Source organism: Lampetra planeri, unplaced genomic scaffold (assembly GCF_965212315.1).
Source record: "Lampetra planeri unplaced genomic scaffold, kcLamPlan1.2.h2 scaffold_947, whole genome shotgun sequence".
In the NCBI taxonomy this organism is placed as follows: domain Eukaryota; kingdom Metazoa; phylum Chordata; class Hyperoartia; order Petromyzontiformes; family Petromyzontidae; genus Lampetra; species Lampetra planeri.
Genome location: NW_027615769.1, coordinates 3216 through 29596, shown reverse-complemented (window position 1 = coordinate 29596; position 26381 = coordinate 3216). Strand labels below are relative to the sequence as shown.

The following is a 26381-nucleotide window of genomic DNA, read 5'->3' as shown; positions in this document are numbered from 1 at the left end:
CCTGATCATTTCTGCTGGAAATGTGGAATAAAGGCAGTAGTAATGTAGTTTGTTACAGCCATTTTGGGTGAAAGTAATAGAACACCTGGGTAAGTCTCTGGAGATACAGGTTCCCATATCAGCAAGATTGTGCTTTTTTGGGTGACTAAACACAAATAATGGGAGTGTCAAGACATGACTTTACAGTTATAAAGGTCATGTTCATAGCAGCCGGAAATATCCTCAGGTTATGGAAGTACATCTGCACCAGACTTTATAAAATGGATTGAAACAATGACAGAAAAAGCTTCATCTTGGCGAGCGTTAATAATGACGGAGGGGGCAGAGAGGGACCGTTTCTTTGATTCTGGCCTATGAAAACAACAGGATATGAGTGGAGGAGATGACTGTGACTGAATACTCACTACTTAGGTTTAGTTCTAATTTGAAGGTGTGAATTACCCTTTACTGGTATACTGTAAATATGTAGGTAGCATACATCAGGGATCCACTGTAGACCCATGCAATGCAACTGAGTGTCTTAGTGTATACTTATTTTTTTTTTATATTTATTTTTATTTCACAATTAAGAGTTGGGCGGGGTCACAGTGGGTCCCTGGTATATGGTACCCACATATACATGCCAACACAGAGTAATTCACACACAATATTCAGTCACAGCTATCCAATCTCCTCAATTCATATCCAGTTGTTCCTATAGGCTTGTGGTAAAGAAACGTTCCCATGGCCCCTTCTTATCCTCGCTGTCATTGACTCTCACTAACATTTGTTGGTATGATGCTATTTCTGCCATATTTTCAATCAATTTTTTATAGTCTGGTGGGGATGTACTTTTCCATAACCTGAGGCTATTCTGAGCTGCCGTGACCGTCCCGACCTTTATAACTGCAAAATCATAGCACATGTAGGACAGTCCCTGCCTGTGTTCCACATTTCCAACACAGGTTATCAGATAACAAACCCATCCTATGGAGTCTAGAGGGCGTGAAGTAGAATTTATGTAATAGCTTATATGGAGTAAACTTCCCTCTAGCCTCCCTGATGTATTTTCCTGAGTTTGCAATTATCCTCTTCCACTCCACCTCATTCAGTTCACATTCCAAAGCTCTCTGCCATATAGTCTTCATATCCTTATTCAGCCTGCTGAAGTCCCGGTAAAACTCTCTGGTAACTCCAAGAAGTCCCTCATTGGGTTTGTCCCATCTGTAAATTGCCCTTTCCTAATACAGTGTTGAATTTTTTTCTAGGTCATACTTTTGCAGTAGTTCCGAAAATGATATGAATTCTCCATTCACGAATAAATCACTTAGTTTGCATATTCCCTTTAACTGTTTTCTTCCCGATACTTATGGCCGGGTTATTCCATCGTGAGGCATATATTTGCTTAAGATGTGGCGTTCCGCACCTTTTGTGGACTTAGTGTATAAAATTAAAATAGAAATATAGAATAAATCCAATAGTAGCAGACAATACTGTTGACCAAAAGATGAGAAAAGTAAGGTACGTAAACAAGCAGAGACTTTGTTTGTCAGTGACCAATCATCAGGAGACAATGCTGTTGAGAATAATATTTCCAACACAAAATGTCATCCGTCACAAATTATCAAATGATAATCAGTTCATCAGGACAAGCATCTCCTCAGTAGAATCAAAGTCATATTTTTATTGATGTAAAACCTAAGTTAAATACCAGATTCCGATTTGATCAAATGTGATTCAGACATATCCTTTCCTGGAACTCACCGGCAGAAAGGTAAAATGCAATAAACTGCTCCCTCCCCAAGAGCGACACAATTCCTGAAGAAAATGTCCACAGAACGTACATATTGGCCATCATGTGGATGATGGAGTAATGGCTGAAGGAGGACAGGACCATGGGAAGACACTGCTTCTCTGGTGAGGCACAGGGAAAAGAAAAACACCTGAAAAAGAACTCAACTGTGAACTTTTGGTCAAGCTGCAGACACTCACTGGAGGCGGGGTTGGACATGAACAACTTCATCATGTATCTTTGCATGGACGGGATCCGCCAGCAGCACAGGACGACAGCATTCACAGCAATTATACCTGGCAAACAGTCACACTTACATCTTCAGGCTACCAACAAATGTTTTAACATAAATTAGTTTTACAACTTTCCATCGGAATGCTGACATTTTTCATTTTTACATTCTAACGTCATCTTGACTAAAGCCATCAGCTGGGATGCACATCCACATCCTCATTACATACACACTTCTGACTGCAAGTGGACTGACTACCAGACTACCAGTCTACCAGACCAAAGGTTCCAGAGCGACAGAGTGTCAGCGGTCTGAACGGTTCCATTGCTCCTGGTCGGTTCCAGAAGTTCCACAGGATTCGACCTGTTCAATCTGAAAACGGTTCAGACCATTGCTGACGTTCTGACCAATCAGCTGGGAGCTGGTGTCAGGTGGGCGTGTCCGTGTGACATACATGCTAACTTTTGGACGAAGGACGAGGAGGATCCTCATAAATCCTTATGAAGTTCAATCGTGTCTTTACAACATTAGCTCAAATGCTATGCTAACAGAACCACAAAGACCAACACATAGCACATAAATCGGTGGATAAGAAGAGTTGAGTTCTCTGGTGGGTTTGTTGTGCTGTTGTGTGGTTTATGTGAGGTCTCAAGGAGTGGTCACAGCTCAGCACACCGGTGTGAACTGGACTGTAGTAGGCGTGCCTGGAATCTTTGGTCTGAACTGGATTTCAGATGTCACCAGAGCAATACACAACAGCAGCTCAGCAAACTGACACTTGTGGCAGAAACATTCACATGAGTGGCCCTCAGTGAAGGAAGAACCTTTGGGCAGGACCCAGGCAGCCACAGCTAACACCATTTTAGTGACCAATCATTGGATATTTCCAAAATTCCCATGGAAGGTTTCTGCAGTTTTACCGGAACGTGTCAGCCTCTTTGCCCTAGTAATGATGAACAGGCACAAAGGTGTGAGAGGAAACAGGTACCAGAGACGGTCTTCTGTCCTTCAGTGAGGTTGCCCCAGAAGTCATCTACGATGGACATGAGGAAGATGAGCTGCCGTTGGAAGCCTGTCAGCTGGTTCCACCAGTCGTGCCAGTATGCCATGTCCTGGGAGCCCTGGAGACCGATGCTCTGGTCAACAGCAGGAACAGCTGTTTCTGTCATTAGAACCTCACCTGTGGGAATCTTTCTGTCTCCACTTCATCTTTTATCGTTTGAACTCGGGACTTCAAGGTCTCATATTGCAAGATGGCCGCTGCGCCAAAGGTGCAGCCTGTAAACTGACCACAGAGTCAGACCACAACCAACCACACCAGCACATGTTCATGAGCAGCCGCTGACGGAGGAAGAGGGAGAGACCTTACCCCCACTGTGAACATCAGGGGTCTGAACAGAGGAACTCTGGCTGCGGGTGGAGGCCCTGGTGCACCGGCTTCAGAGGTTGGAGGCTTGTGTGCTTCTTGGTGGACATCTCCTTTCTTTGTATCGGGCCTTTTGGCTACACGACGGAAACCACACCTCTGCTGGTAGAAGTTGAGTCTTGAGGAGACAATGGGCAGCAAGAAACATCTCAGTCCCTGGGTGACCGAATGGTCAGTGTTGGCTCGGATCGTTCTATTCTTCAGCAGTGACACGACAACATTCCTAACATTCCTAACATTCCTTCAGGCTGAGCAGCGTCCTCCGCTGACGTCGGGTGCAGGTTGACGACCTTAAAAGTGATCCGTGGTTGCGGGTCACTCGAGTCAGAGACACCCCCAGAAGGTTTGGATGTCTGCTGCTATCAGGACCTCGGAGACAAACCCACCACCTGGGGCCCGTTCCAGAAAGCAGGTTTGTGAGAACACTGAGGAGTCTGACACGAGGCAAACGCTCCACGTTTGGTTTGGTTTCTGTCATCAAAATAAAACTGAAGTTCCATATTTACAGTCAGGGTTTGGTTCCTGGGACAGCTTACCACACGGTGAGTGGTGTTTGTAGCACAAAGTGGTGGTGGATGAACGTGATAGACTCAAGTTTAAGATTTGTATCTTAATCTGACAATACACAGAACTACTACACAGACATTCACACACATTACAGTCATATAATGCCATAGTTGGGAGTACCCGGAGGACACCAGGAAGCCCCGGAGCCCTGAACGCTGCATCCCGTCGTACTGATCGTTGGTGATCGTTGTTTAAATCAGCTCGTTCAGGGAACACGGTCTCCGTCAGTCTTCAGTCAACTCACCTGCAGCTCAGCGGGGTGACGCGTTGACATCGTACGATCTCTGTTGGCACGCCTTTCATCATGCAACCTCTCCACGCCATGTTTGTTTGCGGTGACCTCCCCGAAGCTCCTCCTACCACCGAGCGTGGCGAATGTTGCGTTCAGGGACCGCTCACAAGCTCCGGGTTTTGCCACTGCTGCCTCGGAGGATTTCTTTTTATCAAGACCTGTCTCCATGGTAATTGACTCTGAACGACTATCCTGCTCCGGAGCAGGGTAGCTGTCAGGATTGAATCCGATCCTGTCAAAAGCACCAATCAGATGTCCGGAAGAACAGTGACCTGCCCATTCCTCCACGTAAGACAAGGGGTGAGGAGAGAGTAACAGCAAGTATCTTCTAGGACCGATCTGACCCGTTAAATTTCACTGATGATCATTGATATGTGAGTTACTGATTCTCACGCCCTGGACTTCTGTACATCTGACACATTCTGGATCCATCTATTGCCCGCTGGTCCTGACTGGACCATTCATCGCCCTGAGGTTCTTTGACACGGGCGTTTCCTTTATTCAGTGCGAGATGTGGAGCAGCTCATCAGAAACACCGTCTGTCGGTGGTCCACCTCTGTGACCTCTGACCTCACTGATTTAAAAGACGAGTCCATCGTCTTCACGAGACACTTTCCATACATGTGGTTCATTCATGGTGTTTGAGGGTCCCCCCTCTTTTTTGAAGAGGGAGATGATATTTTTGCTCTTTTCCCCTGATCATTTCTAGACTTGGTAAATTGATATGATTGAATCGAAGAACACTAAAGCATTAGCATTCAACTTTAGTGTTTTTATGTTTGTTCTTTATCTGGGGGGAAAAGATCATTGTAATGTAATTTTGTGGGATTCATGGATGTCGTTGGTTAACTGATGCATTAATGAGCAACTTGGCATTTACACAGTCTTGTGATGCGTTGTCAGCTGCTTTGTCGTCTTCTGGCAGCTTCCACAGTGTTTGTCTTTTCTACAGTCACTGACTCTTCTCCTCTTACTTTTCCAACATTAACCTCTGCGGCTGGCGGGAGGCGCTCTGTCTCCCTTTGGTTTGTAACTCAACCCTGAATTAATCGAGTTATCCAGGACTTGTGGATCTAGCTTTGGAACAAATTAATGCCTGCAGAGTCATGACATGATCAAACAACGAACAATAAACAACAACAACAATGAAGACCACTGGATAAGTGCAGGGGAAGAGGTTACCAACATGATGTAACCCCCACACTAAGCAGGGCTACAGTCCAATGACCCATTCACACCCATTATTGTTTTGTGGCAACAAAATAGTGATCTTGTTCCCACTTGTTATAATCTAATGATAAGACATTGTCATTCTTCTTCTTCTTCTCCTTTCGGCTTTGTCCCTCTTCAGGGGTTGCCACAGAGAATCATTGATTTCCATCTTTCCCTGTTCTCTGTATCCTCTACTCTGACTCCAACTACCTCCATGTCCTCCCTCACTGCATCTATAAACCTCCTCTTTGACCTTCCTCTCTGTCTCCTACCTCCAACTCCATCTCTAACATTCTCCTACCAATGTATCCACTGTCCCTCCTCTGCACATGTCCAAACCATCTCAATCTAGCCTCTCTAGCTTTTTCTCCTAACCTTCCTGTCTGTGTTGTCCCTCTGATGACCTCATTCCTAATCCTGTCCATCCTGGTCACTCCTAAAGAGAATCTCAGCATCTTTAACTCTGCCACCTCCAGCTCTGCCTCCTGCCTATCGCTAGTGTCTCTAAACCATACATCATAGCTGGTCTAACCACAGTCCTGTAAACCTTTCCCTTGCACCTTAGCTGAGACTCTTCTATCACAAGACATTGTCTTGATAAGACATTGTCATTATATTATGTAATTCCACATTATGAATGCAGCAGTTACCAGCAAATACATACTAACATACAAACAATTTCTCTCTGTGCCCTGAAAATGAATACAAACTGGTTTTCTTTATAGGCAAAGGAATAGAAAAAAGTACACTAAACTACAATATCGATATATCCCCTAAATTACAGTTCGAAACTAGTTTAATTCATGGAGTATTTGTACTTTGTACTGTATGCACTGTGTGTTTTGAGGACTGTAATTTCATCTATGCTGTATATCACACATATACAGTATATTTGACGATAAAGTTGACTTTAACTTTGACTTTTGACTTTGAAATGTATGTTTGTCACACATCTTGATAGAGTTGTGTTAGAAATGATCAGGGGCAAAGAGCAAAAATGCAATGCCCCTCTTCAAAATAGAGGGTGAACAGCATGAATGAAATGTGGAAATGACACTGTTCACATTTCCTTTACTGAACCACATGTATGGAAAGTGTCTCGACAAACTCGTCTTTTAAATCAGTGAGGTCAGGGGTCACTTGGTGGACCACCGACAGACGGTGTTTCTGATGAGTTACTCCACATCTCCCACAGAATAAAGGAAATGGCCCGTGTCAAAGAACCTCAGGGCGACGAATGGTCCAGTCAGGGCCAATGGACAATAGATGGATCCAGAATCTGTCAGATGTACAGAAGTCCAGGGCGTGAGAATCTGTAAAATTCAGTGAAATATAACGGGTTGGATTGGTCTCTGAAGATTCCTTCAGACCGTAACTCTCTCCTCACCCCTTGTCTTATGTGGAGGAATGGGCAGGTCATTGTTCTTCCGGACATCTGATTGGTGCTTTTCACAGGATCGGATTCAATCCTGACAGTTACCCTGCTGCGGAGCAGGATAGTCGTTCAGAGTCAATTACCAATGGAGGCAGGTCTTAATAAAAAGAAATCCGGCTCCGTGGTACAGAAAACCCAGGGTTAACCCTGAACTTATCTCACTAAAACAAAATCCTGCTTCGTGGTACAGACTCCTGATCTTGCGGGTGTTCTCATTGTGGAAGATGATGAACAGTTTGTTTGTATGGCTCGGCTGAGCAGTATTGATGGTGGTGGGGGTTGCTGCTGGCATGTGGACAAGTTCAACAAACATCTCAGACTTGCCAGTGACTGGAGGAATAGGTGAAGAAGTTCAGAGAGAGAGAAGGCTGCACTGCAGTGCCTGCAGAGGGACTCTCACATGCTGGGATACCTGCAGGTGTCTGCATGACTATGTAAGAGTTAAACAATACTGCACGCAAACACTAATGGGGCTGGGAAAGAATGAAGGAACACTGAGTCATTAATCATAACTAGATCCAACACACCCTCACGGCATTATAATCCCACTTTGCAAGAACAGTATGTGACAACAAAGAAAGGGGAGGTTGTTTGCATTGCAGGGCAATGCCACAGTGTGCAAATAAAGATGCACAATGTGCCTTTGCCACTGTACAGACCGAAGGACACAGGTTAGATGATATCTTGTGGCTGCAGGTGATGGGCAGATGAGGAGGTGTGTGAGACAAGAGGAGCAGGGACAGAACAACAAAGAGTATGTGAGAGGACAACATGAATATCTGAGCGGTAACTGGACTTCCTTTAGGTACAGGCAGCATGGACTTTGGTGTGAGAGCACACACACACACACACACACACACACACACACACACACACACACACACACACACACACACACACACACACACATACACACACATACACACACACACAGAAAGTCAATCTCCATATGACTCAGTGGGGTTGAAATCTGTAGAGACCTCAGATTCCTTTCTGATCAATGTGGTGCATTTTTTTCCAGGAAGAGGTGTCCGCTTTCAGGTCCCCTCATTGATTTGCTGCAAACTGACGCCAGCCAGGAACTGACGGTGTCGGAACAGGGTAGGAGGCCTTGATCATGTGACGGTAGGACGTTCAGGTAGGTGTTGAGGGTTCTGTTTCAGCCCAGAAACCAGCAGTGGAATCTTTTTCTGTCATCAGGGGAACTCGAGCTGTTATTGCAGAGTGCTGACGATGAGCTTTCTCCGACATGATCAATGAGACAGATAAATAATACCACACTGTCTCGTTTCCTGTCGTTTCCTTCATAGAGCTGGAAACTCAGTGGTCATCTGTGATCTGTCAGACTGTGTATGTTTATTTTACACCTTTCACTTCAGTTGATTGTCAGGAATTAAAAAAGCCCTACATGTATTCATGCAAAAGTTTATTATTTTGTTCTTGCCTGCATCAATAGATGTTACAGAATAAGAGTGGGCACTTGAATAAATGTGAACACTGCAAACACAGCACCTTGTGTATCTGCCCCAGACACTGTTTCATTACACAACACTGCTCACTTCCTCAAGAGCATTTTGCTCCAAACCACAGAAACAGCCAGTTGACAAACTGCGCACAAGGTCTGTCCGAATTCTGCTGCAGTAAAATCAAATATCAGGCACGACAGACACTCAAGACATGATCGATCTGATTTGTTCATTAAATATTGACTGCCCACATCAAAACATCACCTGCCTTCACTATCACTCCAATAACATGGGTGCTGCTTGGTGGATGACAGTGGAAGGGTTCCCAGGAGAGAACCTTCAATGGTCCCTGTGCAGTAGTCTCCTTAAACATGATGCATAAACATTTGCCCCATCCAAAACAACACAACAACAAATCAACAAAATGTGTCGTCCTGTTTTGATGTTCTTGTGTGTTCGGATTCACAACATATTTAACTTATGACAGTAAGGAACAGATACAACTTAAAATAATCATTTTAAATAATGATACAGTTACCCAAGGTTCAACAGCTGTAATGACACTAAGCTCCTCCATCATTTGGCACTTCAGCACAACAATGTAAGAACAGCCCCTACATCCTCCTGCATCAATGCACACACAGCACACACTCACCCCTGCGACACACACACACACACACACACACACACACACACACACAGCCTCTTTACCTGCTCCCTCGTCCACCTCAGTTGAGCTCTGCTCTCAGTTCCTGACGAAGATCATTTTGGACTTCTTCTTCACAGAGCATCAACTTCTCTCTGCATACCTTCCTCAGCAGTATCCAACTTCTGCACCGCAAAGGGACATGGGGGATAAAAATGCCGGTAAGAGTTGTATTTTGGTGTTCTTTATATTGTGTAACACAAACCCATAGAACACAGATTATCGGTGCACTGCAGTGGTTTGGAACCAGAACTTGAGATTCTGTAGGAAACAGTGTGCATACTCTTTGCCCAGCCTGCTCTGTTGTCTGCTCTGACAATGTACTACATGTGCAGAGAACAGTTGTATCCTCGGTGCAGCGTTGGCTTTAGTCTCCCTGCATCCCGATGTACTCTCTCTTCCAGACTGTCAGCTGATTCACACAAAAACTGCTGCCTCTCCACTTTTTTCCAGGGAGGATGAATGGACTGCTTTTAAATGACTATGTGCACCCTGAACCCTCACAAAGCGTCTGTACTGTATAAAGGGCTGTAAATGGTCTTCTTTGGAGATAAGAATGGACAAATGCTGCCTCTAATGCAGATGGAAATAAAGTATAGTCCCACCCACATACAGTAGAAGCACTTGCAAAGTGGGTACCCAGGAAAATTAATAAGGTATAATGCAGAAAATAAAAAAAGTTATTATTATTATATTATTGAAGAAGTTATTGCATCTCAGAACAGGACAAGCAGAAATTATTATTGCCATTTATTTGTGTGTAAAATGAAAATCATTGATGTTGTTTACAACAGTAGCTTTAAAAACTGACCATGAACTCAATTTAAAAATTGACATCTAGTGGGGTCACACACACACACACACACACACACACACACACACACACACACACACACACACACACACACACACACACACACACACACACACACACACAGCAGCAAGGCAGGTTTATTGCCAACTGCATCATGCGATCAGTCTGCACCATTCATGTCAAGTGGTGAATCTCACAGGATAACTAAGAATTACAACTAATCAATACATTTTGAAACAGTATTTAACATGATCTCTGCTATCCATGATCATTTGAGACATCTATAAGAGACACCTATCAGTAGTCTGATATCATTCATTCTTTTCATCTTCCCTGCTGAGGATTCTCTGTGGTTTGTGTGATGATTTGACAACCATCCGACGGGACTTCACAAGTATGTTCATGGTCGTCCATGACACTCACCACAGTGGTGAACGTGAACTGTCAGTACTGGACAGGACAGGAGGACTGAACCGCCTCCGTTTCCCCCGTTTACTGGGTGTGGAGGTGGATGGTTCACGACCAGTAATGTCATGTCTAGGGTCAACGTCATATAATTAAAACATGTAACGTTGTTGAAGAGGGATTTGGCCGACAGGTAATTTCAGCTAAGTTAGCTTTTTACCAATTGAGGAGAAAAGTCGCGGTTCCATGTGTGTCTTGATGCCAAGGAAATCCTTTCTTTGAGTCCATCTAGCATCTGCTTCGCCAATATTGACTCTGGTTTTTGTTCTTCGGTCATTCTACCTCTGTGATTCATAACTCCGAGGGTGTGATGCTGCTGCTGCACGACTTGCAGACTCCGTCTTCTGTGCAGAACAGAGATCGTATCTGGCAACTCACAATGCACCTATTGCTATTGGCTTGTACATGTAAACAAACACATAGTCGGGCCCGTCGAAAAATAATTAATTCACACTACATACAATTTTTTTTTTCAGGAAAAGCTACACTTATATTTTGTGCCCCCCTAAACACACTTTTTTTAAAATGTAGCTTTTAATAAAAATATAGTTTGTTAAATGTGAATGTTTTTATTGTTCAACATCACGCACACGGCAGTCGCCCGTTGTCATGTTTTATCGTTTGCATTTTATGATCTCACAGAACAAAGAGCAATATTCACGTTAGAATATACAGAAATGGATATCAGAATGAAAATTAAGTCATGAATTTTCAGGTGTATCATATCTAATCTAGATAAAGTCATTACACTTTAAACTTTACTGCAACATGCACAACTAATGTTCGGAAACTGTAAAATAACCATGCACGTAAAAAATGATGCAATCAGAGAAACTTACACAAAATGGAATATATCCCATATGTCTGTCGTGGCTAATACTTGATAGAAAACCAACCTTGATAGAAAACCGGCACCTCCATAAAGTTGGTCAGCAGCCGGAAGACTGGTAGAAGTCCTTTTTGTCTTTAGCCCAGGCGAGACGCTTCGGACGCGGTCTCTTGTTCAAGAGTGGCTTGACACAAGAAACCCCATGTCTTCCATACGTGTGCGTGGTGGTTCTTGAAGTTCTGACTCCAGCTGCAGTCCACTCTTTGTGAATCTCCCCCACACTTTTGATTGGGTTTTGTTTCACAATCCTTTCTGGGGTGCAGTTATCCCTATTGCTTGTACACTTTTTCCTACCACATTCTTTCCTTCCCTTTGCCTCTCCATTAATGTGCTTGGACACAGAGCTCTGTGAACAGCCAGACTCTTTCACAATTACCTTTTTTGTCTTGCCCTTCTTGTGCAAGGTGTCAGTGGTTGTCTTTTGGACAACTGTCAGGTCAGCAGTCTTCCCCATGATCGTGTAGCCTACAGAACTAGACTGAGAGGCCATTTAAAGGCCTTTGCAGGTGTTTTGAGTTAATTAGCGGATTAGAGTGTGGCACAGGTGTCTTCAATATTGAACCTTTCCACAATATTCTAATTTTCTGAGATACTGTAGGAGAGCCTTTAATTCTGAAAATAACCAGTAACTAGATAAGTAGTCAGGCGGATTCCTAATTCTAGTGATAACCACGACATTAATTTGATATCATAACAAATATGTGTGATTACTCCGCCGCGACTCGGGGTGGCGTGAGAAATAAAGTTTGAAAAATTGAGGCGATTTCTTGGCTGAGGTGAGCATGCTGTCTTGAAACAATTTGTGTCACTGCCAAATCCGGCTGCCTGGCATTTTACCAGCAGCAACGTCAGATCGCCTGGCAACAAGACACATCTGTCCGGATTGACATTTTCCAAAAGTGCCGTCGTACTTTCGGCTGTTGCCTGGTAACGAGACCGCAGCAAAGAGCAGACAAATAAATATTTGCTTGTTAGTAGTGGAACATTTCATGAAGTGGCCGCCAATCCAGTGTTTATCCATCCATCCATCTTCTTCCTCTTTATCTGGGGCCAGGTCGTGGGCGCAGCAGCCTTAGAGGGACGCCCAGACTTTCCCCTCCCAGACACCTCCTCCAGCTCTTCTGGGAGGACCCCTAGGTGTTCCCAAGCCAGCCGAGTTACATAGTCACTCAAGGGTGTCCTGGGTCTTATCCGGGGTCTCCTCCTAGTGGGACATGCCTGGAACACCTCCCTACTGGGGAGGCGTCCAGGGGGCATCCGATACAGATGCTCGAGCCACCTCAGCTGGCTCCTCTTGATGTGGAGGAGCAGCGGCTCTACTCCGAGTTCCTCCCGGTGACAGAGCTCCTCACCCTATCTCTAAGGGAGCGCCCCGCCACCCTACAAAAGGAAACTCATTCCGGCTGCTTGTATCCGAGATCTTATTCTTTCGGTCTTATTATTTATTCTTTGAGCTCATGACCATAGGTGAGGGTCGGAACGTAGATTGACCGGTAGATCGAGAGCTTCGCTTTTCGGCTTAGCTCCTTCTTCACCACGATGGACCGGTACAGAGACCACATGACTGTGGCAGCTGCGCCGATCCGCCTGTCTCACGCTCCATCCCCCCCTAAGATACTTAAACTCCTCCACTTGAGGCAAGGACTCTCCTTGGAGAGTATCCTGGTTTCCTTGTGTGAACGAATGTTCAAACAGATCAGATCCAGATCCTTTTGGGTGAACGAGCTGTACTGAATCACTTACTGAAAAGAGTCACACTTCAGCTTGAGTGTGGCAGTGAACTGTTGTGGGTGAATTTGACTCATTGGTTCATTCCCTCTGAACCAGTCAACTGACATGAATCACTCACTGAATGAAAAACGCACACAGAAAACGAAACATATGCTGTGTCTCAAACTGAATATGTTGAGTACATATGTGCATTCACAGTGGATGAGTATTGTGGGACTCAGAAAGAGGGACACCCCATTTAATTCATTTTATATGTTAGTTTATATTTTTGCATTATTATCTCGTTGGTGATTGCCATGTTATTTACTAGTCAAACTGCATTTAGATTGATTGTGGATATTTGCACAGGTAGTTTGGAGGGCAGCCTTAACCGCTAATGTGTCTCTGGGGAAAAGTGACCTGCCGAGGTAACACTGTCCTGGTTTCAAGTGCGTTTAGTTACTGTGGCAGATTGAGTAATGAGTGTAGATGTGAGTTTGCTGAGTAAGAATGATTATGTCAATTGTGTCAGTCACTAGTATAGTTCGCTAGTTGTGGGAACGTTGTGTGTGTGAATGTACGTCAGAAAAGTGTGTGAACCTGCCGAGGTAACACTGGTTTCAGGAGCGTTGGAATAAATGAACAAAAGAACTTTATTAAAATCAACAGTATGCGAAAATGAAGCGTTCTACGCGCACTCAACTGGTTCACTAAAACGTTCAGTGGATCAATGAACACGTTCCACCCTCTATGTCCTCCATCTTAGTGACGTAGAAATGACGACCTTTGACTTTTAGAGATGGTGGTGGACAACCGAGACACCAGCGTCACCACGGGGGACATCACCTATCGATGGAATCCAGGCCAATGCTAACATTAGTGTGCTAGCGGCACATTTCAGTCATTGACGTTGTGGCGTACATTTGGTTCTTGTGTGTGATAAATTGTCGTCTTCATTGTAGATTGAAGTTTAAGATGTGAGGTGATATTCACATGTGTCAGCTAGCGTGTCGGCAGTAAGTTTCATTTTCACGTCATTTCCGGTAAGAGAACGGCGTCTCTCTCTGATTTGAGACAGTACTACCCTGTGGAAATTGTTCACTGTTTACTGTCATGGTGGTCAGTTTGTGTTTTTTTGTCTTCTGTTTGTTTTTTTCTCCTCCTCCCTCTTCCCTCTCTGTGTGGCAGTGGAGGTGTGGCCAGGCTGATTGGGGAGCAATCAACACACCTGATCCTCATCAGTGTGCTGATTGCTCCTGCTCTTAAGCTGTGCTCTGGCCTCACCCCACTGCCAGATTGTTTGTGCCTTCATGCCAGACTCTCCAGCCATTTTCACCCTTGTTCATTGCCTTGCTCGTCATTGTTCTTGTTCTCCCCATTCTGCCTTGGTGCGAGCTTTGTGTTTCCGACTCTCCTGTTTTTGTGGAGCTATTTCTATTTTTGTGTTTTGTTCCTGCCCTTGTGGCTTTGTTTGCTTTCCGCGTTGTTTATCTCCTGCCCGCTCGTCATGGTCTGGTGATTTTCTGTTTGTCAGCTGATTTTATGTTTCTTCGTTCTTGTGCCTGTTCTCTACCTTGCTTGTGCAATAAGCTGTCTGTTGATCATCGTATCGTGTGTATATCTCGTGTGGTTTCTCCTGCACCTTCTAAACCTCGGGCTCATGCCCCTTAACATTCACGAGTAATTACTTAGTGTACAACAGTTTGTGTACTAATGGAAGTAAACTCAGTTGTTGCCAACTTGGCGCTATATTTAGTGCGTATTGGTGATGGTGGTGCTTGGGGGCAGGGGGCTGTGCTGTTTTGAATGACTCTTGACTGAACTGATTCTAATGATTCAGTAACTGGTGAATCAGTGAGAGTGCGGGGGTGGTGACTGCAGCGGGGTTGGGGGGTCCGTGCTCTTCATACCCACCACTTTCCATGGTGGATGGGGGGTTTGCATCTCTGTACCCACCACATACCACATTTCAAACCAGACGCCCAACATGCAATCTGAGAAGATGGTATATTTCTATACCATATATTTATTTTAATTCTTATTGGAGAGATGTTCAAACACAGCTGGTGTTGTTAATGTTCGTTGGTCTGGTTTGTTGACTGTTGTGGAAACTGTCATCCCTGTGAGTTTCCTTCAGGAGTTTTTGTGGAAATAAGTCCAGACTCAGCTTTGAAAACACAGTGGTCTGAGTCAGGGAAAAAACAAGTACTGGCTGCAGTAAAATCTAAATCTAAACCTCAAAAACTTAAATCCCCTCTTTCTCCGGTTTGCACAGGACAGCAAATCTGACGTCTCACTTTGCCATATGTTTACAGTTGTGACTGTGTCAACACAAATGAAGCTTCTTGCTCCATCTATCGCTGCTTTTCACTCACTTTTTCATTCATTTAATGCTGCGTGATAAAGTTTCAATGGGCCAGTGTATTTTCCTTTGCTAGTTAATAGCAAACCTGAGGTCATGAGGGAAGAAAAAAATTAGTATATACAGAAAACACCTCCCGTTGGGTTCCACCTATAAAAAGTAACACTCCTGCTCCAAAATGGGGAAAAAAACCGGAGCCCTCTGCCAGGTTTACACACCTTGGTGATTCTAGCAACTGCTTCAGCTTCATGTCAGAACACTGTTCTGACATGAAGTGTTCTGGCTGTCATAACATTAAAACCAATACTGAGCAATAGATAGGAAAGCAGTTAGAACTCCTGTCGGTTCAAAGCAGCTTACAAGTATTTATTATATATTGCAATGGTGTTTTTTTGCTGTGTCAAAACCTTTGCTGCACTTGGTTTAGTGTAATAAGAAATGCTAAAAAAAAAAAATTGATCGGTTGCACTGTGAACCGGTGCGTCTGATACAATGACTCTTATACCGCAGTTTTAAATGACGTAAATGTCAATTAGTCCCATTCTAACCCTAGTGAGAGCTACGCTGCTATGAACATGAGTGATGATACACTTTATTCTAACAATGTGCTAACAAATATACATTCCATGTTTAAATTTCACCTTTAAGCTCATGCCTGAGTTGAATTTAGGTAAAATATATTGTTTATGCATTTATTTAATGCTGTGAGTACGGTTTGGAATGATGGAGACAGGAGCTCGTCTGATGGGGTTAAACCGTTTTAGGATCATATAAAAGCTGGTGAATGAAAAATAACAAATTCTGATTAATTATTAAAAAGTATGTGATGAAAGGGAATTATTTTTCATCCTTTAACATCATTCAAATGTAATTTCCTACATCCTGCACTGTCTTAGCGGTTACAAAGCTGGTCTCACCTTACAAGGTGAACGTTTTAACCTGTCATGGAAGATGAAACTGGCTCATCCAGCATCTTTTCACAGTGTCAGCAGAGACAGATCTGAGTTTGCTCGAATACAATCAGGGCATTTTCACACGTGGGGTCAAATAGGAGAAATGTTGGGGAATGAAGGCAGTTACCACTACTATCATGTCTTTTACTTATTCTTCACGATTTTACTTCTTTCTTCACTGAAAGAGTATTGACGGTTGATTCAGTATAACATAGCAAAATATCTGTGACCCCATCGCCACCCCCATTTTCCCATTGACCTTTTCGCTGGCTTTTTCTCAGGCTTTTCACTGACCTCAAAAAACCCTTTTGATTATATTGTGTATATTATTCATTGTGTTGGCATATTCCCAAGGTGAGATTCAGATAGAGTGATGCTGCAGAGGATTTATCAGGATCGAACCTCTGTAACAACATTCACGCTGAGTCGAACCCCTCTGTTTGTCATCAGATATTTCAGTTCAAAGGTCATTCTTTGACCACCTCTCTCCCTCCCTCTGTCTGTACTTCAGCTATATAGCTGCTACGAGATGCTGTTGAACAATATTTTGGTGTATTCCTATATAATGACAATAAAGCTTCGGAACTCTTCCCAACCTTACTACTCTCTGAACATCCAAAAATCTGAGCATCTCTTGTAATAGCTCCCCCTAGTGATGCAAATTGTACATGGTTTTCTTTAATACGACACTGCAACACAGGTACAGGAGCTCAAACACAATTACATTGTAATTCATGTGGGGAACCAGGTAAAATAATAATAATATTGAATGTACACGCTGGAGTTGGTTCATGAAGGGAGGCTTCCTGCAAATATGAGCTGGAAGTGATGGGTCACCAAACCAAACGCTACTTTCTTTTTGTTTCATTTCTTTTCTTTCTGGATTATTTTACCTTTAAAAGAATTGGTGTGTGTGTGTGTGTGTGTGTGTGTGTGTGTGTGTGTGTGTAATGCAGGTGATGAAGGCTCTGCATTGCCTGCTTGTTCCTAGCTACTCTTGTGAAGAGTGAGAGAGATAGATAAGATCCCAGTCTCCAGCTGTGAGCTCCACAGCACCTCCCTGTGGCCACCCGCCACTGACTCCTGCAGTTTAACTTTGGCGCACATGTCCCTCCATCCCTCCCTCCCTTCCTCTCCCACAACCTCCCCCTTCTTCTCTTCTTTCCCTGCCGTTACGTCCGTTGCTGGTAAAAGACAAGGAGATTGGGGAGGGGAGGGATGAGGGGGAGGCAAGGGGGCATGTACAACCAGAGCACATTGTAACGTCCTTAGCGTTGCCTGACGAAGAAGTGAAATGAAAGCTACCGATCGTCGGTGGAAGAGGAGGACAGACAGATAGAGGAGGAGAAGGTGATCACTCAGGATGCCTGCTTCAGCAGGCTGTGTCCTGCAGACTGTGTCCTTCTTCTGAGCTGCTGCTGCTGCTGCTGCTGCCTGACACGGACAGAGCAGAGGCTCCATCCATCCCATCCATGAGGATTCTCAGGAGGTTCCTGACCCGGACAGAGCAGAGGCTCCATCCACCCCATCAATGAGGATTCTCAGGCAGTTCCTGTGGAAAGGAGCGCATATGCTGCAGTGTTTCTGTGGACAACGAGCAAAGTCGACCACTATCCCTGATGGTGAGAGACAAACACACAGCACCACATCTGCTTTGCATGCTCTCGCTCCCAAATGGTGAAGAAGGAAGGAACCGGGGGGGAATAACATCTTCTGCAGTGTACAGACAGTCCCCTCATGTGTCTAGAGTTTCTGTAGAGAGGAAGTAGCCTGCTGCTGTGAACCAGGGTCATCCCAGCCCCAACCATCAACATACACACTAACTTTTCAGCTGCTGCTCTAATCTTACCTTTGCACAGTTTGTCTCTTCAAACATGCAAGCAGCCTCCATTCTCTCTTTGGTGAACATGAGTAGTACTTCTCCTTCCATGATGCATGTCTAGTCATATCATGGCTGTTCTGGAGTCGGTAAAACTTTGGACCGAACTCAGCACCATGAATGAATCAGAACAGCTGACTTGTAAAGCCTCACTTTGTTAATGGCGGTACATCTGATGACATGAAAGCTCAATGACACATGCTCATATCCAACCCGTGTATGACAGCTCTTGGCAAACAGCCTGAGAAGCCTGCCGTGTCCTCTGCTCACGTCTCAGCCGTTTACTGCAGTGCTGCTTTTGTTCGGTCATACTGTAACTATGAAAGTACTACCCAACCCACCACCCAGGAGATGACAGCCTCCCCTCTGCCCCTCCATCACAGCAACCCTGGTGGTTGGATTCAGGGCAGACAATTAGAAAGTCCATTAGCCCATTCTCTGAGGTACTTGCACTAAAAGCAGAACGCGCTCTGGGAGACATGAAACTACTCATCTGGGTCCTGGATCTCAGGGTGCTGTTGGATGAACCTGGTGAACCCAGTCACAACTTTATGAGTCAGCTTATTGGTAGTGACACAAGTGGTTTGAAAGTGAGACAGAGCACATGGTGTGTGGGTCTAAGCCACATTTACAGACTTCCTTCATGTTTTTCTCAGTCACTTCGGTGCATTTCTCACATCACTATTAACATTTGCACAACAGTTAGTGCATTTTTCAAAAAAAATTGTATATACTTGCAAAACCTAGTTGAACCTGCAAAAGCGTGTGACTTTCCTTAAAAGCAAGTGTCAGTGTCATCAATAGGAAAAGTCCTGAAATGGCTTTGTCTTCTTTTCATTATTTGTTAACTGTGTTTTCAAATGCAACAAAAAGCCAGATCTTGGTGACACTACCTGAAAATGCTCGAGACAGCACCAAACACTATTTGCCCAGCCATTTGAAAACTATTTACACATTACTGTATTTAGTGAGGTAATTACGTACAAGGAAAGTATCTCCTCAAGCGGCGAATCCAACCTCTGCAGGACTCTGCTGTGATATCATTGCATTTTGCATCCATGGCCGCTAGCAGGGCCATTTGAGTATGTGCATGGTGGTCAGATACCTTCCACCTCCAGGTAGAGAAAAACTCCTCTATTGGATTAAGGAATAGGAGTAGGGAGGGAGATGTTTCACCAGCATCCTTTCATGTGCTGCAAACCTGACCCAATCTGAGTGGGGGAAAACGCACATTATCCCATCAGATGGTCTCCAGTTTGACCCCTCTCTTTCTCAGGCATTTCTCATGTCCCTATAAAGAGTGTTTAAAAAAGTCAGTAGATGTAGTGTGTTGTAAGGACCAAGGTGGGGGGATATGGGTGAGGACGCCATTATCTGAGATGGCTGCACACATTGAAACATTCCCTCCTTGTTGGCCTGGGACAGCTATGGTTGCTCTCTGTCCAATGTGATTTCTTCCACGCCTTCTACATTTTGTCAGAATGAAACGGGCCTCATCAAGGTATAAGTATGTGTGCAGCAGTTCCTTGGCCTCCAGCTCCAGTACAAACGCTTTATACCAGTAGAGAGAGAGAGAGAGAGAGAAACTACAACTACAACTTTTCCTGTGTAACAATGCACTTTGTCCAAGATATTGTACAGTATGCATCGAGTACACTTACACAGAACTGTCATGTAAGCGTATTGCATTATTGCACTAGTTAAAGTAAACAGGTTACAGCCCTGATCATTAGAGGATGCATAGAACACATTCATGTTAGTTTTACCTGTACATACTTGTGGCGGATCTCTTTCATTCTGTCGCTGTTTCGTTCAAATGGCACGTTATACAATTGTCTCATGCACTTTTCACTGTCAATTGATAGCGATTGATACAGATCCAATATTCCCAAAGATATCTTCGTCCTCTATAACAGCACTTTGCATGCCTCTCAACCTTATGGCATTGTTTGCAATCACCATTGCACAAATGGTTTCCTCTTGTGGAGTAAAAAGGTGCGAGGTGGTCTTGCAATCCTGTGTGGTGAGTAAAATTACAGTAATGCACTGTAAACATGAGATATACCGCATTAATCCATATTACTGTAGTGTACAATAACAGTGCTTCCCACCTGTAAAATGCTGCAGTACAGTACCCAGACTGTAAATATGGCAAATCTTTACTGTAACACTACTGTACACTACAGTACAGTAAATCAGCCATTGTGAGGCTGTGATTCACAACATGGTCCACAGTTGTGGCCCTAATTTCAGCAGGAATCCACCTATGTACTTGTCCTCTTCTTCCTCTTCCCGTGTTTCGTCCCCTTCCTCCACACATCCTCACTCCTCTTCCACCACGCTGAACTTCCATTTCAATTTCAGTATTTTAGAAATGGTACACACTATGCCCTGCTCAGTTCATATATGTTGACTAAGTGAAGGTCCATGGGACTCAGCTCTGTGTGCCCGTGGAGGAGTGGCTTATCATTGCTTGCAATTCATAAGTATAGTTTGTTTTGATCTGCATGACATAAGCAAATGATCAATCTATCAATCAAAGACAGTTTATTTCTAAAGCACTTTTCCTACATTAAAATGCAGCACAAAGTGCTGTACAAAAATAAAAACATTCAACTTAAATACAACAGAAAAACACCCCCCTCACCCACACATATAGTGCTCTCTCTCGCTCTCTCTCTCTCTCTCCTCTCTCTCTCTCTCCTCTCCTCTCCTCTCACTCTCTCTCTCTCTCACACACACACACACACTCACTGTGTACTCTACATTCATTAAGTAAGTACAGAGACAGGGCATTGAGGAACTAGGTGAGGAAACGGCAACTATGGGGAACTCATCCACAAAGGGAAGCGTCACAGTCTGTGCCCCCAGGGGAACAACCACCACATAGACCCCCAGACCAGGGTTTGTGGTTGTTTGTGATTAAAAAATTTGGTTAAAAATAATTTTATCTAAAATTTTCTGGTAATGTCTTAAAATTTGGGTCAGTTAAATGGTTGAAGGTGGAGAAAAGAAATTTGGGATTATAATCACAGGGTGCAGGTACAATTTCAGCACAATTTTACAGTGCTCTGTAGAATCTCGATAAAACTTGCAGCCACCTCAGAAGTTAGGTAGCGTTTCCTCACTGTTCTCAATGGGGCCCCCCTGACGGCTCAAACTGGTGATGTTACTAATACACACAATCGTGATCATAATTGTTTACTGTGGGGATTGTGAGGGATGTGGTAAGGGGAGGGTCCGAAGAGTTGCAGAGTGATACTGCAGGACAACAGCAGGGGGGAACGGAGCAGGCTGATTGGAGTCAGGTGCTGAGGCTGAGAAACCGACTGATACACATTGTGCCACGGGCGAAAGAGGGGAGGGGCCCGCAAATAAAAAACGACTTTCCTGCAGGCGTTCAGAAAGTTATAAAAGGATCTTGTTGTTGCAGAAGGCGAGAGGAAGCGAGTATGACGTTGATGGGAGTGATGGAGACCACTTCTTGTTAGTTGGGGGATCTCCGTCGCCCAGTGGCTGGGACAGCTGCCTGAGTGACGGTGCACTGCTTCCTTCAGGAGCTTACGGCGCACAGCAGAAATTGAGGTGCCGGATGGGGGATTGATTGTACGATGAACCGCCGTGTGATCGCAACCTGCCACCAGGCGAGGGGTAGCTGCCGCACCCAGCCGGTGTAGGATCCCAGTCCAGACTGGCCACTGGCAGAGAGGCCATCACTGGATGGTCTTGTCCTCTGTCACACCTGGGGAAAGCGACAGAGAGGAGAGGACTGGGTGATCCAGAGGATCTGGCCTACACCAATAATGTAATACCTTATTACATGTAATAACTTATTACATTATTGGGTCATATTTTTCAAATATGAAATGTAAAACTTGACAGATGACGTAATATATCATCTGTCTACAAAGTTCTACATTTTGTGTTTTGAGAATCTAAGACTGTTATATACACTGGATTTTAAACAACAGAATGACTTCTGGGTTAAAGTGCAGACCTTGAGAACCATTCAACCATATGCACGTGCAGATCCTCAGGGGAAATTCTGTCCTGCTGAGTGGGTGATGGACTTACCTCCTTTGGAGACCAGAATTCCAGCTCAGACATGCAGTAGCTTCTGAGCAGCGCTGGAGACCCCAGGTTACTCTTCCCTAAACGTACTCTTCACTTCAGAGTTTTCCAACTAATGACTACCTCATGAAAATAAGTCAGTGACACTTCATTTGTAGAGAACATACTGTATGTACACATGTAGTTGTCTGAGTCTTCTCCCTTCATTGGCTGTTCTCTGTGGCGATGGTCTTCTTTCGTCCGCTGATTCGCCCGTCACTATAAGACTCCTCGGTTCCTCAGTGTGGAGGCTGTAACTTGAAGATGGTTATGTTCACAGATGCTTTCTCTCTCTAACAAGCATCCGGTACCTCTAAGGAGTTGATGTTCACTTCAATTCCTGTTCCTCAATTTTCTCTGCACTCCTCCATCCTATGGTGCTCTACACATGATGTTAATTTAGCTGAATACACATTGTTCTGTTCTCATACATTTGTTCTTAATACTTCTTAAATGCAATGAATAAGCCCTTAGCAATAGAGTTTAATCAATAATGTTTAGTGTTTTAATAATGAATAATTTGTTAAGAATGTACGGTGTACGGTATTTCACTCAGGATCATCACTATAAACCAATAACAACAACAATAATAATTAACTGTTTATTACACAAAGAAGTATAAATTAAATTGTATCGTTAAATATATATTCATTACATTATTCCAATAATTAAGCAGGAATACTGTATTCCTCAGTTAAATTGACATCCTGTGGAGAACACCTCTGGATGGAGGAATGCAGCTAAAAAATGCTGCATTCCAGGCCTGTTGACCGTATGACAACTGCATAATTCCTACCTTGTATTACAACATACTGGGTCAGTGAAGTCAGTCAGACTTTGTGAACTGACACACTCTGTTGTTGGTCAGGGAATAGAAGATCAGACCCAGAGCTCTGTTTTACAATATTTTGACTGATAGATTAAAACTGATTTATGTCTAAATACCTTCTCCTATCGCTTCATTAAAAGCACACGCAGGATCGGCTCACACATAGCAAAAAGAGTAATAGGAGATCGGATCCAACAACGCCACTGACAATTTCTAGAATTGTTTCTCCTGTGCAATCACCTGCTGATTTCAACTTAATGCAGCAGTGCTCACTCAGTTCTCAAGATAATGTAATTTTTATTTACAGCCTACATATAAATCTCATAATATCAGTTATGACTGACCACTTTGTATTGTATTTTGTTTGATATAATAATCATTTATGAGTGAGGCCTATATTTATGCTTATGTTAGGTGTCATGTAATGTGTGTGTAGGTGTTATGAATGCTTCTTTACACGCAATACAAACATGTCACTGACTTGTTTTCATGAGGTAGTGATTTGTTTTGGAAAACTGTGAAGTGAAGACGAACGTTTAGGGAAGATTAACCTGGGGTCCCCAGCGCTGCTCAGAAGCTACTGCATATCTGAGCTGGAATTCTGGTCTCCAAAGGAGGTAAGGAGGTAACCCAGAAGTCATTTTGTTGTTTCAAATCCAGTGTATATAACAGTCTTAGACTCTCAAAACACAAAATGTAAAACTTTGGACTGGAAATGAACATATATATTACATTATCATTGTCAGGTTTTACATTATCATTTAAAAAAAAAAATGCCCCACCTGAAAATGTAATAAATCCACAATAATGTAATAAGGTATTACATTATCAGTAAAAATGTTATTACAATATCAGTCACAATATTTTATTACGTTATTGGTGAAGTTATTGGGTTTTATTACATTTTCGATCGAGTTAATTACATTTTCAGGATATTAATACATTATAGGGTGCCCTGTAATAGTCCAGAGACTTACCGCCAAGGGCCCAGGAAGGGTCTGCTGCTGATGGATGTCCCGGGTAAGTTAGCTCCAGTGTCCGTTCCCCGTGTTAGCAACGCCACCACAACAAGTGGTGTTACTGCGCTTGAGACTCGACTTGCTTTCCTGCAGCTTGCAGAGGAGAATTTGTCCACGGATCAGCTGGTTGTCAATGTGTTAATGTGCGGTTGTAGATCTGGTTCAGCTGACAACACCACACTGACAGGAACTAGGCAACGATACACGCTGCAGAGCGATCGAGCTAGCTGACTAAACCTTCCATCACATCTCCTCTCCAATGATTCAGAGAATTGTATGAAAGCAGTTGATTAATGTCCAAAAGAATTTACAATTTGTTTGATAAATGTTGTGGAGGCTAATCTAACAGTTATGAGAATTTTAATTCTGTTCTGAGAACTGCACCAAAGCAACTGAAAAAAACTATAATCAAAGTCAAAGTCAACTTTAGTGTCAAAACTGTATATGCAGCATAGATGAAATTACAGACCTCAACACACGGTGCAAATGGTACAAAAAAGTACAAATAGTGCATAAATTTAACTAGTACTAACTGTAATATAAATAGTGCAATAATTAAGAATTAACTTGATAAATATACTAACTAAATTACCTAAATTTAACCGTACCATTAAGTGGGAAAGAACAAGAAAGACATAAAATAAGCAGACAACAGACAAGAGTCAATCAAGGCACCAAGGTTAGAATTATAGTGCAAATAAGCTGAATAAAGTGGAATGTGCGTTCAGAGTGTGTGTGCATGAGTGTGTGTGTGTGTGTGTGTGTGTATGGGGGGTGGGGGGTGGGGGGGTTGTGGCTTTACGGGTGAGACGGGTGTAGTAAATGTCCAGAAGGGGGAGGGAGGGGGACACCAGTGACCCTCTCAGCTGCTCTCACGAGTCTTACGGCAGGACACAGTGCACCACCCTGTGATGCACCTGGTCAGGATGCTCTCAATGGTGCCTCTGTAGAATGAGTGCATGATGGTAGGTGGGACTCCTGCTCTTCGCAGTCTACGGAGGAAGTACAGACGCTGATGGGCTTTTTTGACCAGTGATGCAGTGTTGCGGCTCCAGGACAGGTCTTTAGAAATGTGCACACCCAGGAACTTGGTGCTGGTCACGGGACGCTGTCGTTTAGCCATGTTTCCACAAAATCAAAAACACAGCACTTACTCACAGACTTGAAGGATGTCCAAAGAAGGCGGATGTGATCAAGTTTATTATCCAGCGAGCGAACATTGGCCAGTGTGATGGATGGGACAGCCGGCCGATGAGGAATCCTAGCCCGGATACCTCCGCGCTTTCCTCGCTTCTGCTTCCGCAAATTTCTGCCTGTGGCGCCTCCACTGTGGGGGCCAGTGATCGAGCAGGCCACTGGAGAAGACCACAATCGCGCAACTCCTCCGTGTTCGCCTGCTTTATGACCGTTGTAGTGGTTCTGCCGATGTCGAGCAGAAACTCACGGGGTATTTATGCGCCCTGAGCTTGACGAACAGTGACGAGCAAATACACGAAGGTGCAAGACACGGAAAATGCTGATCTAGCGGATGAGAAAGGAGCCGCTGCGTGTGTACGTGCCGCCATCGGTTGATAACTGGAATGAACTGTTGCTGTTCATGACAGCATCTTTTACTGTTTTTCCCTACTGACAAAAATGGATGGATGTGGATGCGCTTTTGGTAGTTTAACTGTGACTTTTGTTTTTGCATCTGAAATGAAGAAGCATGTGTTTTATGAAGACTCCTGGAGGAGTGTCTGTGAGCATTAATTGGAATTGATGGATTTAAATCACACAAAGCTGCTTTGAAGGAAAATAATATCTGAGTGATTCACTCTGATTCATTCATCTAATTTCAAATGATCCATAATCATTTGAAATAAGCAAACACCATCTGGAAACATTGTATTGATCCACCAACACCAGTTAGACAAAGATAGTGATTTTAGGAGGACAAACATGTGCTGTCCTCTCAGACCCAAAACCAGGACTTTGGGTCCGCAAAGATTCACGTGTAATCTTTCTATGGTCTTCAGTTCCATGGAAGAGCTTGTCTCGAGCATTTCAGAGACCTTGACTATCTTCGTGGTAAAGTTGCATACACATACAGGTGCTGGTCTGTGTCATGATTAGAGCTACAAAGAGGCAGAAAATGACATTTATGGAATCTTTCCATGGAAATTTTGGAAATATTCAGGGAATGATTAATTAAATGTGCTAGCTATACCTTCTATTTAGCATCTGTATATCAGCTAACTGTCTCCT

At 43.8% G+C, this 26381-nt stretch overlaps 1 protein-coding gene across 1 annotated transcript in view; it reads right to left on the bottom strand.

The window, feature by feature from the left end:
- LOC144742266 (presenilin-associated rhomboid-like protein A, mitochondrial) overlaps nt 1–25260 on the bottom strand; it is a 28024-nt gene extending 2764 nt beyond the window's left edge. Inside the window, exons 1-12 of the mRNA XM_078624737.1 lie at nt 25055–25260; nt 21745–21921; nt 17696–17793; nt 17357–17484; nt 15566–15630; nt 4241–4520; nt 3667–3719; nt 3373–3547; nt 3184–3288; nt 2992–3139; nt 1972–2067; nt 1744–1893 (exon numbers count right to left, since the gene is read on the bottom strand). Of these exons, the coding sequence (XP_078480863.1) occupies nt 1744–1893; nt 1972–2067; nt 2992–3139; nt 3184–3288; nt 3373–3547; nt 3667–3719; nt 4241–4520; nt 15566–15630; nt 17357–17484; nt 17696–17793; nt 21745–21921; nt 25055–25260 (1681 nt within the window). The remainder of the gene's footprint in view (nt 1–1743; nt 1894–1971; nt 2068–2991; nt 3140–3183; nt 3289–3372; nt 3548–3666; nt 3720–4240; nt 4521–15565; nt 15631–17356; nt 17485–17695; nt 17794–21744; nt 21922–25054) is intronic.
- Between the last annotated feature and the right edge of the window lie 1121 nt (nt 25261–26381).